This window comes from Rhinolophus ferrumequinum, chromosome X (genome assembly GCF_004115265.2).
Source record: "Rhinolophus ferrumequinum isolate MPI-CBG mRhiFer1 chromosome X, mRhiFer1_v1.p, whole genome shotgun sequence".
NCBI classification, from domain to species: Eukaryota; Metazoa; Chordata; class Mammalia; order Chiroptera; family Rhinolophidae; genus Rhinolophus; species Rhinolophus ferrumequinum.
The window spans coordinates 52326143-52344809 of record NC_046284.1 but is presented as its reverse complement, the minus strand read 5'-3'; the positions used below and the strand labels follow the sequence as shown (position 1 = coordinate 52344809).

The 18667-nt window shown below is 41.0% G+C and overlaps 2 protein-coding genes across 4 annotated transcripts; both read right to left on the bottom strand.

The window, feature by feature from the left end:
• Nucleotides 1-586: 586 nt before the first annotated feature.
• Nucleotides 587-4517, bottom strand: TCEAL2 (transcription elongation factor A like 2). Of its 3 annotated transcripts, none has more exons than XM_033103715.1 (3): nucleotides 3958-4517; nucleotides 2459-2968; nucleotides 587-1454 (listed from the first exon to the last, which is right to left on the bottom strand). In XM_033103715.1, the coding sequence occupies exons 2-3, from the start codon at nucleotides 2939-2941 to the stop codon at nucleotides 1218-1220; spliced, it is 720 nt and encodes a 239-aa protein (XP_032959606.1). In that variant the 5' UTR covers nucleotides 2942-2968; nucleotides 3958-4517; the 3' UTR covers nucleotides 587-1217. The 3 variants fall into 3 exon arrangements, with proteins under 3 accessions (XP_032959606.1, XP_032959605.1, XP_032959607.1); XM_033103714.1 differs by having other exon boundaries at nucleotides 4284-4517; XM_033103716.1 differs by having other exon boundaries at nucleotides 587-2968; nucleotides 4284-4517.
• Nucleotides 4518-16839: 12322 nt separating this feature from the next.
• On the bottom strand, nucleotides 16840-17412 carry BEX5 (brain expressed X-linked 5). The gene has a single exon (XM_033103843.1). It carries the CDS (start codon nucleotides 17381-17383, stop codon nucleotides 17045-17047), a length of 339 nt encoding a protein of 112 aa, XP_032959734.1. The 5' UTR covers nucleotides 17384-17412; the 3' UTR covers nucleotides 16840-17044.
• Between the last annotated feature and the right edge of the window lie 1255 nt (nucleotides 17413-18667).

Sequence of the window (18667 nt, the reverse complement as noted above, 5' to 3'; positions counted from 1 at the left end):
ATATGTCAGTGGACATTAGCCTTTAGTATGAATCTCAATCACCTAGCAAGTTTGTTAAAAATGGGGATTCTAGAGCTCTACTCAGTGGATCTGGGGTGGGAATCGGGAGTTTACATTTTCAACAAAGTCCTCTGGTGATTCTGATATGTGGAAGATTAGCAAACTTTAAAAACATGCATGCATTAATAAAATGAGATAAGGTAAAATTTGTAGTACAAATTCTTCTACATGATCTTCCATTTGGAACTGCAAGTAAACCCTCCTAGAGGAGTACAGTTATTTATTTACACCTGGAATGATCTGGGACAAGAACTTCTAACTCAACTGTTCTTATTTACAAATTTATTAAGAACTTATTACTTTCAAGGCATTGTGCTCGGCATTAGAGGTGCCAGGATGGAAAGGACAGATTGTGCTTTGAGAAGCAGAGTGTAATGCAGTGTCAATTAAAAACAAAACAAAACAAACAAACAAAAACTTCAGCACACAATCAGAAAGACTTTTTTTAATCACAACTCAGGGTGTACAAACATACATATATACATAACTGAAACACAAATTTCACAAAACAGTACTCACCCTACCTAACTGCAATATAATCTAATATTTACTATTTGGCCCTAATCAATTTTATTCTACCCTACTTCATGAAGACATTGCAGGTCAACTCATTGAATTTGTTTAACTCCCTACTAATGTAGGGGGTGTGGAACTGCAGTTTGACAAACACAGGTCTATTTAATAACTTGTCTAATGTAGCACATGTATTTATCCTTCTAGGTACATATTTTATGTGAAAGTGGGAGTGACAAGGCTGAGGAGAGTCTCCTTATAAACCAGTGCTTCTAAAACTTTAATGGGCACAGGAATCACCTACAGATTTTGTTAAAATGGAAATTTTGATTCAGTAAGTTTGGGATGGGGACCTGAGATTCTGCATTTCTAACTATCTCTCTGGTGATGCTGATGCAGCTGGTCCATAGCAGCTGGACTACTATTTGAGTAGCAATGCTCTAAAAAACCACAAGTGTAGGTAGGTGTGCAAACCTTATAAGGTGGGACCTGGCAGGAATTTCCCAGGAGATCATTTCCTCTAAGGAAAGAGGAATCAAGCAGATAAGGCACTGACAGATGAGAAAAACTGTGTACCACTCAGATTTTATCCCAGCCTCCCATAACTGAATCTGGTGGAGAAATGACTATATACAAAAACACACTTACAAAACAACAAATGCAGAAAGGATTGTTTTACTAAAAAATCTGAAATCCATTAGAGGCTGAAACATCATTGAGGTGTTACCCACTTGCGTAAGCATAAGTATGAAGAAAAGAGATTTATCCTTACTTCTATAGGTGTCATGGCTGGCGCAGGTTTGGGGCTCACTGTGGACTCCAGGGAAATCACCTGGGCTTTGTCGCCTTGAGGATATTCGCCCATCAGCAGCAGTGGGGGCCTTAAGAGGAAACAAGACTCATGAGAAGCAGAGTGCACAGCAGACCTGACTATCCAGTGGAGGGTGACACCCACCTTCTGGCTTCCTGTACTTATTCCTGGGCACAGGTGAGATGTACCTCAACCCTCCTTCAAGTGTCTGATGGGTTTCTGGTCCTGCTAGTGTAGGAGGAAAGGTAGAGACCAGCCCAACACAGCTCCCATATTAAGTACCTCATCTAATCCACCCGGCAATTCTGTGAGGCAAGTATGATCCCCATTGCACAGATAAAAAGACTGGTCTTTACAATAATGAATCTGTTATAACTACCAGGTTGATTCCTCTAGATATGAGTCCCAGGGATAATGTGAGTTTTACATATTTTTAAGTTCTGACAAGAATTTTGCCTCCACTGCCTTTAAAACTCACTGAACAGTTCTCTTTGTATTGCTATTTTATGCATTGTTTTCCTTTTTTTGTGTTTTAGTATTTCTTTATGAGAAAAGTAATGTGTGGTTTTTAGGGAAAAATAAACAGATGAGTAGAAAATACACAAAGAAGATAAATTGCCCACAACCTCACAACTCAGAAAAAACATTGTTAACCTTTTAGTGAAAAAAATTTTCCATTTTTCTTGGGCATAGATGTACTATATAAATTTATGTTTTTTACAAAAGTGAACTGATTCTGTAGATGATATAAGCTGCTTTATTTTTCCAAGCATCATAATGCCTTTGCAGTGCACATGGGTGAAAATTCCCTACTGATAAGAGTGTTCTTTTTGGGTCAAAAGGCTGCTGGCAACAAGATTTGACACCTAAAGCAAAGTATTAGCATAAGGTTAAAGCCCAGAGCCTGGCAAATGCCTGCCAAACACTACACTAAAGGAATGCCTTCAAAGACCCTTTGTGGGGCCCTGTGGCCACCCCAGAGTTCCCTTGGGCCCCTCAGGTGGTAGGGGTCCTGTAAACTTTTTTCCATCCACATAACCTCTCTCCCCCCAATTTCTGTCTGGTTTTCTTCACCTTATCCTCGCCCCTAGCCATCTCGTCAAATTCTCTTATCTCCTCATTGCTCAAATGCATATCATGAACGGCTTCCTTGTACACCTTGAGGCACTGAGCCAGCCCCTTGTTGGTTTTTCTTTTGGCTTTCCTGGGTACATCATCCCTAGCTGGGCGCTTTCCTGCAGCCCTTGGTTCACTGGCTGGTTTTCCTTCCTCTTTTGGTTTTCCCTCATTCTCTGGTTTTCCTTCTTCTTTTGGTTTTTCCTGGCTCTCTGGCTTTCCCTCTTCTTTTGGCTTTCCCTCCTCTGGCTCTTCCTTATCTTTAAGTATTTCCTCATCTTCTGTCTTTCTCTTGTTTTCTATCTTTTCCTCATTTTCTAACTTCTTGTCATCCAGAGTACCAGCTATTGCTGGCTTTCCCGCATCCTGTGGCTGTTCTTGGTTTTCCATCTTTACTTGCTTCTCAGGCACTGCTTCATTTTCATTGCAGAGTTCTTCCATGTTAAGATGTCCCCTCCTTTTCCTGTCCTGGGGGTGGAGTGGGGAGGAAGAGGAGACAAAGAGGAGATAAGGGAGACTGAAAGCTTGAGGGTGGAATGCAAGCCTGTGATACTGCATCTTGCCCCTCGTCAGGTTCCCCTAACCTGGCCCAGTCCTCCAAGTGTGCCTTCCGCCACCCTTTCCCCCACCATTCCTCCCACACACCTGAGCCAACCATGTCTCTGGCAGGCCCTGCCATTGATCTAGGAGGTGGAGTGTGTGTAAATGTGTTGGGAGGTGGGCAGTGGGGCGCCAAATTCTGCTTGGGCGGTGCCCCCCACACTCCCCACACCTCTGGGTTCCTGTCCAGCCACACTCCTTCTTCACTGACCAGCAGGAATTCTGGATAGCTTCCTCCTCCTTTTCTAGCTTAGTGCAATTCTGAGAACAACAGACACATAAACCTGCAGATAGACAAGGGAAGGGACTGGGAGTTCCATGGATGCACAGGGACTCAGGTCTCTTTCTTGAATCTCAGCTCTCCTCACTCAACATTTTCCTCCCTTACCTCCCCCGACCCGCACCTCAGTCACAGTATCTGTTTTCACGCCTTAGCCACCAGACGAGGACGCTGTCCAAACTACTGGGCCTCTGTGTCCCCCTCCCCTGCAGGCAACCTGCCCCACCCTCACCCCCTTTTCGCGAAGGTCAATATTTCTTCATAGGCGCAGTGTGTGAGAAGGGGGTGATTCCCAGAACATGCCTACGTTTCACTGTCGCACTGCAGGGGCTCCACCCCATTTTAGGCTCGAGAATGGATGGAGGGCACACAGTTGGGGAGCCGAGGAGGCGGCAGGGTCTCTAGCGGGGTGCTCCCTCCCCACCTGCCCATGCCTGCGCCATGACCCCCTTCTCCCCAATCTTGGACCCCTCGTTCTCCCCCCCTCTGACCCCCGCCCCGCAGCGGCTCACGGATCCTGCTCGCATCCACCCCCTCCCCTGCCCGGGCCGCCGACAGCGCCCAGCTGCACACTGACCTGCGGCCCGGGCCAGGCCCGCGCCTCCTCGTGCTCGCGGAAGCCCGCCCGCCGCCTGGGCAGCTCAGGGAGCTGGTTCCACACAGGCGACGGGAGCGGTGGGCGCCAGGACGGCACCGCAGGGCGGGCGCCAGGTCTGCAGCCCACAAGGGCGCCCAGCCAGTCACGTGAGCGCCGCGTCACCCGAGCTCAGCCCCGGACCCGCCCTCCTCACTCCCATCCCCGAGGACCCAGCAGGGGCGACCCGGGTGCGGGTGTGGTGGCAATGGGGGAGTCACCGAGAGAGCAGGAAGCGGAGGCTTCCTGACCGCAGGTGCTGTATTTACCTGGCACATCTTCTCAAGTCCTCGCCCAGCATTCCTGTGAGATGCGCATTCTCGCCAGGTGTGACTGCTGATCACAGGGAGGGTACCCGACTTCGCCAAGAGCGCTCAGCCACGGAGCCCCACAGCCGGCTTCCAACACCGGCCCTGCCTGACTCGAGCCCTGGCGGTGGTGCCCGCCAGGAAGCTGCGCGGCCACCTTGAGTAGCGGTATTCCTGGGCCTTCCCTCTTCTCACTCCATACGTTCTCCCTCCCTGGATGATCTCTGTTCGTTTCCTACTAAGACAGATGATTCCCAAGTCTGTATCTCCAGGCTATTCCCTCCCCTGAGCCTCAGACCCTGGTTGCCAACTTTCTATTGGACACCACTGCTTGAAATGCCCTCCCTGAGGGACCTCAAAATCCATATACTCCAAACTGATTTCACCAACTTCCTTCTTGTCTTCTCCGTTTTCCTCTCTCCACATTGGAAACTTGCACCCCAACATTTGACCTGTTTTCATGTAGAGAGACTGTCAGACAGCTAAAATCAGAAAGCATTAAGACATTTTTAATATGGACCACAGATGAACAGATTCATCATAATCCTTAGTTCACAGCACATCCTATCATTAATCCCTGCTTGTCCTTTTTTCCTTCCCTTCTTTTCCCTAAGTTTCCCTTCCTTTCCCTTCCCTCTCCCTTTTCACACTTGTGAAACAACCACCCTAACTCCAAAACTAGAAAGTTGCCAACATTATAGTTGCTGCAGTGTAGTGCCTTATATTTGGTTTTGGGGATATGACTATAATGTGTCTTGGTTTCGATCTCTTTAAGTTTATCCTGATTGGATAAATTGAACTTCTTGGATGCATAGATCAATGTCTTTCCTCTGAGTAATTTTCAGCCATTATTTGTTCAAAAATTCCTTCTTTCCCTTTCTATTTCTCTTCTCTTTTTGGGATTCCCATCATATGTTTCCAAGCATATGTTATTATGCTTGGTGGTGTCTCATGGGTCTCTTAGGCTTTGTTCAGTTTTCTTCTTTCTTTTCTCTTTCTGCTCCTTGTACTGGATAATCTCAATTGATCTATCTTTAATGTTAGGCACGACTGAGGGAATGAGTCACAGGAGGCCAAAATTGGTCTATTAGAATTTATTTGGCTTGTTTGAGCTGCGGGAGGGCAGGCTAGAAAAGACCATAACCTCCCGAGCAAAAAGGGGTATGGAGTTTTATAGGAGGGGTGTAATGACTAGCGGGGGGGAAAAGAAGATGGAGGGACACATGATAGAATGGAGCTAATTAATTATTTACTTATAAATATCTAAATTAATTTATTTAGCAATATGCAATAGCAAAAGACAAAGGCAATTAATACGTTAATGTCAGGAATATTAATGTTAATATCAGAATATGCTAATTAATTAAGAATATGTTAATTAATTAAGGCAATTAATATGCTAACGTCAGAATATGTTAATGTCAGAAAGTAAAGGTGGTTAAGATTAAACTATATACATTGATAACAATGTCATGTCAAAGGAGTATACATACATATAAGTTTAAGAGATCCCAACATAAGTTCACTATTGATCAAAAATCTTGGCTAAATATACAAATAACACCAGTAAGGAGTATCCAAAAGCAGTAATAAACTCTATAGGAGAGTAACTATTACAATAGATGTCAAAAGCTCACCAAACCGGGGGAGAACAACACTAGAAAAGTCATAAATCAAAACCTTGCCAGGTCTGCAGCTGAGAGAAACTCAGACATCTCCCACACCGCTGTTTGCTAGTTGCCAAGAATGTTGCTGCTGTTGTCATTGTTGTTGTTGTTAGAAGTCAAGGCATCTTCTGATGCTGTAAGCTGCAAGCTGCATATAAGTTTTCAAGGTGTTAACAATCTGAAGAATGTTGCTGTTGTCATTGTTGTTGTTCTTAGAAGTCAAGAAGTCCTCTGATGTTGTAAGCTGAAGCTGCATATAAGTTTTTAAGATGTTAACAAGTTCTCTAAAAGGCTAACCGTGGGGAACAACACTGGAGAGGTTGGGAACCAGCAAGACCTCACCAGGTTCTTGGCTGAAAGTCAGGACATCCCCTGGTGTTGTAAGTTGCATGTTGTCAGAAGTCTTCAAAATGTTAGAATGATGAAAAGTCACCAATGACAAATGACCAAATGATGAAATAATAATAATTACACTGCCAACTGAGGTCTGTCATATATATATCTTTTCCAAAAATGTACCTTAGAACCAGGCTCTTTGTTCCTGCCTCCCCCTCTGGCAATGGCCAGTTCCGGGAGGGTCCGGCAGTTACTGATATGAATGTTGCCCATCCGGCCGAAGGGGCAACTCATCCGGATAAACAATAACTACTGTTCTTGTTTGGGACCATCAGCCCAAGGTCTTCCAAAGCCTGGCAATGTACCCGTCACATCGTCCTGATATAACTTAGCTACTTTTTTACTTCATCTGTTGATGTGGGCGAAACAGACAGAACAAAGAGGAAATTCTCTCAACCCCTGATCAAGAATTTCTTTAACAATAAGCTAAACATCAACTCACAACACAGACAGAACAGCAAACATCATCTCTTATCTCCCCTGCTCGGGAAAATGAGACCAAAGGGGGAATTTACTCAACCCTTGATCACAGCACAAAAATTACCTCACATATGGGAACATATAAACTCTAATAGACAGGAGCTCACATCAACCAATGAAGGCAAATTTTCTTCAACATCTTCCCTACAAGGCAGTAAACAAGGTTGTTTCCCCTTCAATGCTTCAGGGGGTTTTTGTTGCATTGTCTCTAGCAACAAAGGGTTTCAGGGCATGACCAAGCCTTCCGACTCCACACCCTGGCCCCCAGGCCTCCATCCAGACTGCCCAGGACTCCCCAGGCCCGCTGATCACAAGCCCCTAGGAGACAAAGTACAAAGCAAGACAGGATAAGATGGTTTCTACATTCCAGGCAGCTTCTCCAGGCCTAAGGCAAACACAAGCCAGCAGGTACAAGGTACAAAGCAAGACAAGATGGCTTTTAAGATAACAAGTTTCCTGTTCCTGGCCTAACATTTAAATTAAATGATTATTTCTTCTGCCTGCTCAAATGTGCTGTCAAACCTCTCTAGTGAGCTTTTCATTTCAATTATTGAAACTTTGAGCTCCAGAATTTTTATTATGTTTTCTATCTCTCTATTCTGTCTCTGTACTGATGTTCCATATTTGCTGAGATATTCTTTTCATCATTTTCTTTAGTCCTTTACCCATGTTTTCCTTTAGCTCTTTGAGCATATTTTAGACAGTTGCTTTAAAATCTTTGCTAGTTTGTCTAATACATGAACTTTCTCACAGTTGGTTTCTATTGTTTTTTTCTTTCATGTCAATGGACCATACTTTTCTGTTTCTTCATATGCCTCACAATTTGTGTTGGAATCTGGAAGTTCTGAATATTAGAAAGAGTCAGCTCTAGAAATCATATCCTCCCACTTCCCAGGTTTTGTTGCTGCTCTTTGTTGTGGGTTGTTGTTTCCTTGTTTAGTGATTTTTTAAAATACTTTTGTAACTTCTGGATACTTTGTCATGTGTGTCCCTGTGTATCATTAGTTCAGTGGTCAATCAGTGTTTGGAAAGACTTACTTTAAAAGCCTACAGCCAACAACAACAACAAAAAAAAAACAAGAAAGGTACTTTCCCTGTCTTTGATGATGAGCTCTGAGTTGGAGAATTTTTTAAATAATGCTTTACTTTCTGCTTATGCAGAGCCTGGAGGCCAGCCCAAGGTGAATGCGTAGGGTCTTCTCTGACATTTTCTGAGCATATATTCCACATGAACTTCTTTTTTTTTTTAAATTTATTGGGGTGACAATTGTTACTAAAATTACATAGATTTCAGGTGTACAATTCTGTATTACATCATTTATAAATCCCATTGTGTGTTCACCACCCAGAGACAGTTCTCCTTCCATCACCATATATTTGATGCCCCTTACCCTCATCTCCCAACCCCCACCCCTCTTACCCTCTGGTAACCACTAAACTATTGTCTGTGTCTATGAGTTTCTGTTTCTCATTTGTTTGTCTTGTTCTTTTGTTGTTTTTGGTTTATATACCACATATCAGTGAAATCATATGGTTCTCTGCTTTTTCTGTCTGACTTCTTTCGCTTAGCATCATGCTCTCAAGATCCATCCATGTTGTCACAAATGTTCCTATATCATCTTTCTTACCGCCGAATAGTATTCCATTGTGTATATATACCACTACTTCTTTATCCATTCATCTATCGAAGGACATTTTGGTTGTTTCCATGTCTTGGCCACCGTAAACAAAGCTGCAATGAACATTGGAGCACACGTGTCTTTATGTGTAATGTTTTCAGATTTTTTGGGTAGATACCCAGGAGAGGGATTGCTGGGTCATATCATAATTCTATTCGTAACTTTTTGAGGAACCTCCACACTGCCTTCCATAGCGGCTGCACCAGTCTGCATTCCCACCAACAGTGTATGAGGGTTCCTTTTTGTCCACAGCCTCTCCAACACTTGTTACTATTTCTCTTGTTGATGATAGCCATTCTGACTGGGGTGAGGTGATATCTCATTGTGGTTTGTATTTGCACTTCTCTGACGATTAGTGATGTTGAGCATTTTTTCATATGTCTATTTGCCATTTGTATGTCCTCTTTGGAGAAAAGTTTCATCAGGTCCTCTGCCCATTTTTCAATTGGATTGTTTGTTTTTTTGTTGTTGAGTTTCATGAGTTCCTTGTATATTTTGGATATTAGCCCCTTATCGGAGGCACTGTTTGCAAAAATCTTCTCCCATTTAGTTGGTTGCCTCTTTATTTTGTCGATGGTTTCTTTTGCTGTGCAGAAGCTTTTAAGTTTCATATAGTCCCATTCGTTTATTTTAGCTTTTACTTCCATTGCCTTTGGAGTCAAATTCGTAAAATGCTCTTTGAAACCAAGGCCCATAAGTTTAGTATCTATGTTTTCTTCTATGCAGTTTATTGTGTCAGGTCATATGCTTAAGTCTTTGATCCATTTTGAATTAATTTTGGTACATGGTGACAGATAGCAGTCCAGTTACATTCTTTTGCACGTGGCTATCCAATTCTGCCAGCACCATTTATTGAAGAGGCTGTCTTTCCTCCATTGTATGTTTTTACCTTCTTTGTCAAAAATTATCTGTCCATATTTATGTGGTTTTATTTCTGGGTTCTCAATTCTATTCCATTCATCTATGTGTCTCTTTTTCTGCCAATACCATGCTGTTTTGATTATTGTAGCCCTGTAGTACAAGCTAAAGTCAGGAAGTGTGATACCTCCAGTATTGTTCTTTTTACTTAAGATTGCTTTGGCTATTTGGGGTCTTTTGTGGTTCCAAACAAATCTGATGATTTTTTGTTCTATTTCTTTAAAAAATGCCATTGGTATTTTGAAGGGATTGCATTAAATCTGTGTATTGCTTTAGGTAATATGGCCATTTTAACTATGTTGATTCTTCCAATCCATGAGCACGGAATGTCTTCCCATTTCTTTGTGTCTTCTTCAATTTCTTTCAAAAATGTCTTGTAGTTTTCAGCATATAGGATTTTCACATCCTTGGTTAAGTTTATTCCTAGGTATTTTATTCTTTTTGCTGCAATTGATAAAGGAATTGCTAGGACTGCTAGGGCTCCGCTTAGGGCCCACAAGGCTGAGGGGGCAGCATATAACACGGCTGAACCCAACATTCACGGCAGAGACCTTGGAGAAAAGACTGAGGGAAGAAGGCTGAAAACGGTGGTTTAAACCCTCACTGCCCAGCAGAGAACGGAAGCCTTAGGCACTGAGACTAGCCACCCCCTCCCTACCCTCCCAGACCTTGCCCCGCCCCCACCTGCCAGGTGCTAGAAGCGGAACAGTAGCAGTGTCAGATCAAAAGAACAGAATATTTGCTGTTCTGAGAACTGTGGAACACAGACACAGATTCACAGCTCAACTAGTTCCGGCAAAGGGGAGGGAGCTGTGGAAGTAGGACCCGCTGTGTGGTGGTCGCAGCCATTGCTCTGGGCCACCTCTCACAACTCACCCCTCCCCTGGCCCCACCTATCTGGGCGGATCCTTGCTGGAATAAACAGAACTGCTGAAACATACGGGCTCTGAATCTTGTGCAGAAAGAGCTTTGGAACTTCAAAACCTCTCCGCATACCCACCGGGACACTGCGCCCTGTGACCCAGGTGAACTATGAACAGAGGAGAAGCTCATTTCGCAGGGAATCCCCCCATTGTGTGAGAAGCTGGAATAGTGTAGAGAAAACATAGCACTACCGTGTGAGAGAGAAAAAAAAGGCTGCTGTCGGAGAGAAAATAAAACATTCTACCAACAAGTACTGGAAAACAAAAGAAAGACCTCTTCCTATCAACCTGTTACAGAAGCCACTCCTCTAGATGTCTAGGAAGAGAAATAATAAATCAGTAATTGCCATGAATAACCAAGGCAACAAGACAGCTCAGAAAGAAAGTGAAAACTCTCCAGAAAAGGAACTTAAAGATATGGAAACATGTGACTCAAATGACAGAGAATTCAACATTGCAGTTCTGAAGAAACTCAACGAGATGCAAGAAAACACAGAAAGACAGTTTAATGAACTCAGAAAAACAATGAAAGAACAACATGAGCATTTTACGAAAGAGATTGAAATTTTAAAAAATAAGCAAATGGAATTACTGGAGATTAAAAACTCTATAAAAGAAATTAAGAATGAAATAACCAGCTTAGGTAGTAGAGTTGACCAGATGGAGGAAAGAATCAATGACATCGAAGACAGAAACCTGGAAATGACACAGATGGAAGAAGAAAGAGACTTGAGCCATACAAAAATGAAAGAACTCTACAAGAACTTTCTGACTCCATCAGAAAGAGCCATATAAGAATAATGGGCATACCAGAAGAGGAAGAAAGAGAGAAGGGAACAGAGAATATATTCAAATAAATTGTGAATGAGAACTTCGCAAACTTGTAGACAGAACTAGATCCTTGAATCCAAGAAACAAATAGAACACCTAGTTATCTCAATCCCAACTAACCTTCTCCAAGGCACATTGTATTGAAGCTGTCAAAAATCAACGACAAAGAAAGAATCCTCAATGCAGCCAGGGAAAAGAACATGGTAACCTACAAAGGAAAGCCCATTAGATCATGATCACATTTTTCAGCAGAAACTCTAGAAGCCAGGAGGGAGTGGAACCAAATATTCAAACTATTGAAAGAGAGAAATTATGAGCCAAGAATAATATATCCCACAAAGATATCCTTTAGATATGAAGGAGGAATAAAGACCTTTCCAGACATACAGAAGCTGAGGGAATTTTCTAATATATGACCTGCACTACAAGAAATACTAAAGGAGGTTATTCGACCACCATCAACAGGGACAATTTGTGCAACCGAAACATAAAAAGGGGGAGAGTAAAGGCCTGAACCGGAATATGGGAATGGAGAAAGTAAGCGTGCTGAAGAAAATGCAATACTCTAAATATCAAACTTTCATTTACATAAACTTAAGGGTAACCACTCAAAAAAAATCCAGAACTGAAATATATACTGTAATAAAAGAAGAAACAGAGGGAAACATCAAAGAATACGACCACACAGAAATAATAGACAACAACAAAAAGGCAAAGAAACAATGGAGACACAGCCTTAAAAGAAAACTAAAGATAGAATGACAGGAAATCCTCTCATATCAATAATCACCCTAAATGTAAATGGACTGAACTCACCAATAAAAAGGCACAGAGTGGCAGATTGGATCAAAAAACTAAACCCAACCATATGCTGTCTCCAAGAGACACATCTCAGCTATAAGGACAAGCATAGAGTCAAAGTGAAAGGGTGGAAATTGACACTCCAATCAAATGGTACCAAGGGAAAATCAGGTGTAGCCATAATGATGTCAGATGAAACAGACTTCAGGGTGAAAAAAATAACAAGAGACAAAGATGGACATTTCATAATGGTAAACAGGACTATACAACAAGAAGACATAAGTCATCAATATTTATGCCCCCAATCAGGGAGCACCGAAATATACCAAGCAACTACTAACAGAACTAAAGGGGGACATTCACCAAAACACAATTATACTAGAGGACTTAAATACATCATTGACAGCTATGGATAGATAATCCAAACAGAAAATAAATAACGAAATAGCAGCCCTAAATGACACATTAGGTGAAATGGACAGAATTGGCATATATAGAACACTTCATCCTAAAACATCAGACTATACATTCTTTTCTAGTGTACATGGAACATTCTCAAGGATAGACCATATATTGGGACATAAAATCAGCCTCAGCAAATTTAAGAAGATCGAAATCATACCAAGCATATTCCCTGATCACAAGGCTTTGAAATTGGATATCAACTGCAAAAAGAAAGCAGGAAAAAACACAAATACATGGAGATTAAACAACATACTTTTAAAGAATGACTGGGTCAATAAAGAAATTAGAGGAGAGATCAAAAGATACATAGAAACAAATGACAATGAAAATACATCCTACCAAAATTTTGGGGATGCAGCGAAAGCAGTTTTAAGAGGGAAATTTATATCATTACAGGCCTATCTCAAGAAACAAGAAAACTCCCAAATAAATAACCTCATGTTACACCTTAAAGAACTAGAAAAAGAAGAACAGGTGAAACCCAAGGTCAGCAGAAGAAAGGAAATAACAAAAACCAGAGCAGAACTAAATGAAATAGAGAACAAAAAGACAATAGAAAAAATTAATGTGAGAAAGAGCTGGTTCTTTGTAAAGATTAACAAAATTGACAAACCCTTGGCTGGATTCACTAAGAAAAAAAGAGAGAAGACACTGATTAACAAAATCAGAAATGAAAAAGGGGAAGTTCTCACGGACACCATAGAAATACAAAGGATCATCAAAGAATACTATGAAGGACTATATGCCATCAAATTCAATAACCTAGAAGAAATGGACAAGTGCTTAGAAACATATAGCCTTCCAAGGCTGAAACATGAAGAACTGGAAAATCTAAAGAGACTGATCACCAGTAACGAAATTGAATCAGTCATCCAAAACCTTCCCAAAAGCAAATGTCCGGGACCAGATTGGTTCACTAGTGAATTCTACCAAACCTTCAAAGGGGATCTAATACCAATCCTGCTCAAACTCTTCCAAAAAATTGAAGAAGAGACAGTACTCCCTAACTCATTTTATGAGGCCAACATTACCCTGATACCAAAACCTGGTAAGGACAACACAAAAAAAAGAAAACTACAGACCAATATCTCTGATGAATACAGATGCAAAAATCCTAAGCAAAATTCTAGCAAATTGAATACAACAATGCATTAAAAAGGTCATTCTTCACGACCAGGTGGGATTCATCCCTGGGGCACAAGGATGGTTCAACATCTGCAAATCCATCAATGTGATACATCACGTAAACAAAATAAAGGACAAAAATCATATGATTATATCACATGATGCAGAAAAAGCATTTGACAAGATACGACATCCATTTATGATTAAAACACTTAGTAAAATAGGTATAGAAGGAAAATACCTTAACATAATAAAGGCCATATATGACAAGCCCTCAGCTAATCTCACAATTAATGGTGAAAAACTGAAGCCCTTTGCTCTACGTTCAGGAACAGGACAGGGATCACCTCTGCTTTTCAACATAGTGTTGGAAGTCCTTGGCAGAGCAATCAGGCAAGAGAAAGAAATAAAAGGCATCCAAATTGGGAATGAAGAAGTTAAATTATCACTCTTTACAGATGACATGATTCCATATATAGAAAACCCTAAAGACTCCACCAAAAAGCTATTAGAAACAATCAAGAAATACAGTAAAGTTGCTGGGTTACAAAATCAACGTACAAAAGTCCATTACATTCCTATATACTAACAATGAAATCCCCCCCCAAAAAAATAATAATACAAAAAACAATTCCTTTAGCAATTGCAGCAAAAAGAATAAAATACCTAGGAATAAACTTAACCAAGGATGTGAAAAACCTATATCCTGAAAACTACAAGACATTTTTGAAAGAAATTGAAGAAGACACAAAGAAATGGAAAGACATTCCGTGCTCATGGATTGGAAGAATCAACATAGTTAAAATGGCCACATTACCCAAAGCAATACACAGATTTAATGCAATCCCCATCAAAATACCAATGGCATTTTTTAAAGAAATAGAACAAAAAATCATCAGATTTGTTTGGAACTACAAAAGACCCCAAATAGCCAAAGCAATCTTAAGTAAAAAGAACAACACTGGAGGTATCACACTTCCTGACTTTAGCTTGTACTACAGGGCTACAATAATGAAAACAGCATGGTATGGGCCGAAAAAGAAACACATAGATGAATGGAATAGAATTGAGAACCCAGAAATAAAACCACATAAATATGGACAGATAATTTTTGACAAAGAAGGTAAAAACATACAATGGAGGAAAGACAGCCTCTTCAATAAATGGTGCTGGCAGAATTGGATAGCCATGTGCAAAAGAATGAAACTGGACTGCTATCTGTCACCATGTACCAAAATTAATTCAAAATGGATCAAAGACTTAAGCATAAGACCTGACACAATAAACTGCATAGAACAAAACATAGATACTAAACTTATGGGCCTTGGGTTCAAAAAGCATTTTACGAATTTGACTCCAAAGGCAATGGAAGTAAAAGTTAAAATAAACGAATGGGACTATATGAAACTTAAAAGCTTCTGCACAGCAAAAGAAACCATCGACAAAATAAAGAGGCAACCAACTAAATGGGAGAAGATTTTTGCAAACAGTGCCTCCGATAAGGGGCTAATATCCAAAATATACAAGGAACTCATGAAACTCAACAACAAAAAAACAAACAATCCAATTGAAAAATGGGCAGAGGACCTGATGAGACATTTCTCCAAAGAGGACATACAAATGGCAAATAGACATATGACAAAATGCTCAACATCACTAATCGTCAGAGAAATGCAAATACAAACCACAATGAGATATCACCTCACCCCAGTCAGAATGGCTATCATCAACAAGAGAAATAGTAACAAGTGTTGGAGAGGCTGTGGACAAAAAGGAACCCTCATACACTGTTGGTGGGAATGCAGACTGGTGCAGCCACTATGGAAGGCAGTGTGGAGGTTCCTCAAAAAGTTACGAATAGAATTATGATATGACCCAGCAATCCCTCTCCTGGGTATCTACCCAAAAAATCTGAAAACATTACACATAAAGACACGTGTGCTCCAATGTTCATTGCAGCTTTGTTTACGGTGGCCAAGACATGGAAACAACCAAAATGTCCTTCGATAGATGAATGGTTAAAGAAGTAGTGGTATATATACACAATGGAATACTATTCGGCAGTAAGAAAATATGATATAGGAACATTTGTGACAACATGGATGGATCTTGAGAGTATAATGTTAAGCGAAATAAGTCAGATAGAAAAAGCAGAGAGCCATATGATTTCACTAATATGTGGTATATAAACCAAAACAACAAAAGAACAAGACAAACAAACGAGAAACAAAAACTCATAGACACAGACAATAGTTTAGTGGTTACCAGAGGGTAAGGGGGTACGGGCGTGGTAGATGAGGGTAAAGGGGATCAAATATATGGTGATGGAAGGAGAACTGACTCTGGGTGGTGAACACACAATGGGATTAACAGATGATGTGATGTAGAATTGTACACCTGAAATATATGTAACTTTACTAACAATTTGCACCCCAATAAACTTTAATTAAAAAAAGAATTGATAAAAAGAAATAAAGCCATCTCTATGTGCAGATTATATTATAAGATACCTCAAAAGCCCTATAGGAACAATGAGAAATTAACTGAAGCAATAAGAGAAATCAGTAAGTTAGCAGGATATAAAATTAACATACAAAATAAATAGTCTTGTTATACATATACACAGATAAACAAACAGTTGAAGCACATATTGGTAGAGAAAATCCCATATAGAATAGCAACAAGGAAGATTAAATGCATATGAATAAACTGAATAAGAACATATATTAAAATATTTTAAAATATTCATGAAGGACACAGAAGGAAACTTCAATAAGAGGAAAAACATTCATTGTGTTTGGTACAACTCAACATTAAAAACATTTCAATTCTCCCTCAGTCAATGTATGAATTTAATACAATCTCAAAGATATCAGCAAACATTTTTATGGAATTAAAGAAGTTGTTAGAATACTTGTGTTTTTTAAAAAATACAAGAATAGCCAGGATATAAGTGAAAAAGAAAACCGTGAGATACTCATAATGATCCAGAGGTAATATAAGATTTATGTGTTTAAATTGTGTTGCAAGTACTTAATTGTCTCCATTCTCTTTATAAGCTGATTGGCAAATTCTTTGCTTCTTACTTTTTTTCTGATACATATAATCCACGTGTATTCATTTTGAGGAAAAAAATAGAAAAAAGAAAAATAAATAAGAAAAAACACATTCTGACATATTAATATATAATATGCATGCTTGTAAATGAGATAGTGTATCTATAGACTGCTTTTTAAACTGTTTTATTTACGATATTTATTAAACATTTTCCCATGCAAGTTGATGAAACTTCCCTGCTGACAGAAAAAGTTACAGACTAAGTCAAAATGAAATCTCCAATGAGAAAAATGACAGAACACCAAAGGATCACAGCAATAAGTACATCAAGAAAATGTAATTGTGGGAGGCAGGAGATTTATGATTATTAACCTTAGCATTCAAGGCATAAGGCAAAACTCATCATGATGGTCATGGTGCGGGGGATCGCCTATAAGAATGCGCAGACTGTATCTCAACTGAAGTTCTCTAATTTTCCTCCTTAGCTCTCTCATCTCCTCCATGAACCGTTCCATATCATCTGCATCTCCATCTATCATGTCAATGTTATTGACAAGCCTGTTGGGCATATCCTCTCTAAAATCCTGGGCAGGTGGAGCCCAATCCCCTCTAATATTTCCTCCAGGCTCCTGGCCTTCACCACCTCCCAAAGGGCAGGCATTTTCATTCTGCACTGGAGCCTGCTCCCTTCCTTTGACTTCCTGGGGGTTATTTTCCATATTTTTTTCTGCTTCTTCCTAGGAGATAAAAAGCAAGAAAAGGGATTCAATACATGCAACAACAGGATTCAGAGCTCTGTGGGTGAAGGTTTTCCCATCTGAGAGACTTCATGCACCCCCTAGGGGGCGCCCCAGACCCAGCTCTGCCACAAAGCCCACCATTTTTCCTGAAAATCCTTCCCTAGACCACAACTCACACAAAACCTACGACAAGTGGTGGGAGGGACAGTGGTTGAGAGACCAGGGATCCTGAGAAGCCCTCCAGGGGCACCCCAGACCTTGCCCTTCTACTCCCTTCTTTGCTCACCAGACACAGGCCTAATTTCTAAAGACTTGGCCAGGTTTCTCATGCACTTAAGTAGAGCAGGGAGGGCTGAGTCCCCCAGATCCTGTTCTGATCCCTGATACCCTCTACACCACAGGACCCCAGGCACCCTCCTACCTACAGAGATCAGAAGCACTGTTCCTCTCTTAGCCTTGAAATCTGCTGCACCAACGGATCTCAACACCTGCAGACAGAAATATGACAATGGCCAGGACTGATCCCTTGATTAAAGGACAATATGGGGTGGGAAGCACCAGCTTCATTGTTTATTTAGGACTCTGCTAGTCAAATATTGCCACCATCTCTTTCTCCTCCATCTGGTTTCACGGCTTCTTTTCTTACCCTGTAATGCACTACCCCGCCGTCCAGAAATAGGCATTGTAATCAAATATTATTATTTCCAAACCAATCTCACCTCTTCTTTAGGTCCCTTACCCCACTCTTCCGTCCCTCCTGTCACCTAATTACCATTTCTTGAACACAAACGGACAACTTTTGGGGCGGGGTTGTCAGAAGAGCTTACTGGGTAGCGATGTGGTTTATTTATAAAGCATGTCAATCTGGGTATCCCCTAGGACCTTTTGGGACCCAGTGGCCTTTTTCGAGCCCACCTTTCTTCCATTGCCCATCATTTTATGTATCAAGATGGACGAAGGGTGAACAGGTAATATGGGCATTGCAATCACGGACCCGCTGCGGTTAACAGCGATTTGTCATGCCTACCCCACGGTCTGCAAGCAGCACCCAGGCATACACGACCTGCAGGGTCCAGAAACAGTTTCTAGCTCTCTGCCTATATTCCTCAGTTAGAAGCCCGTTCACTCAATAGCCTCCTCCGCAAAAGGGACCTGTTTTCCAAGCCTAATCCCTTTCCCTATCCTCTGCAGCAACCACCACTCCCACTCCCCGCCTCATTCCCACAGCCCACAATTTCTGGCTCCAAAAAGGACGGAGGGTGA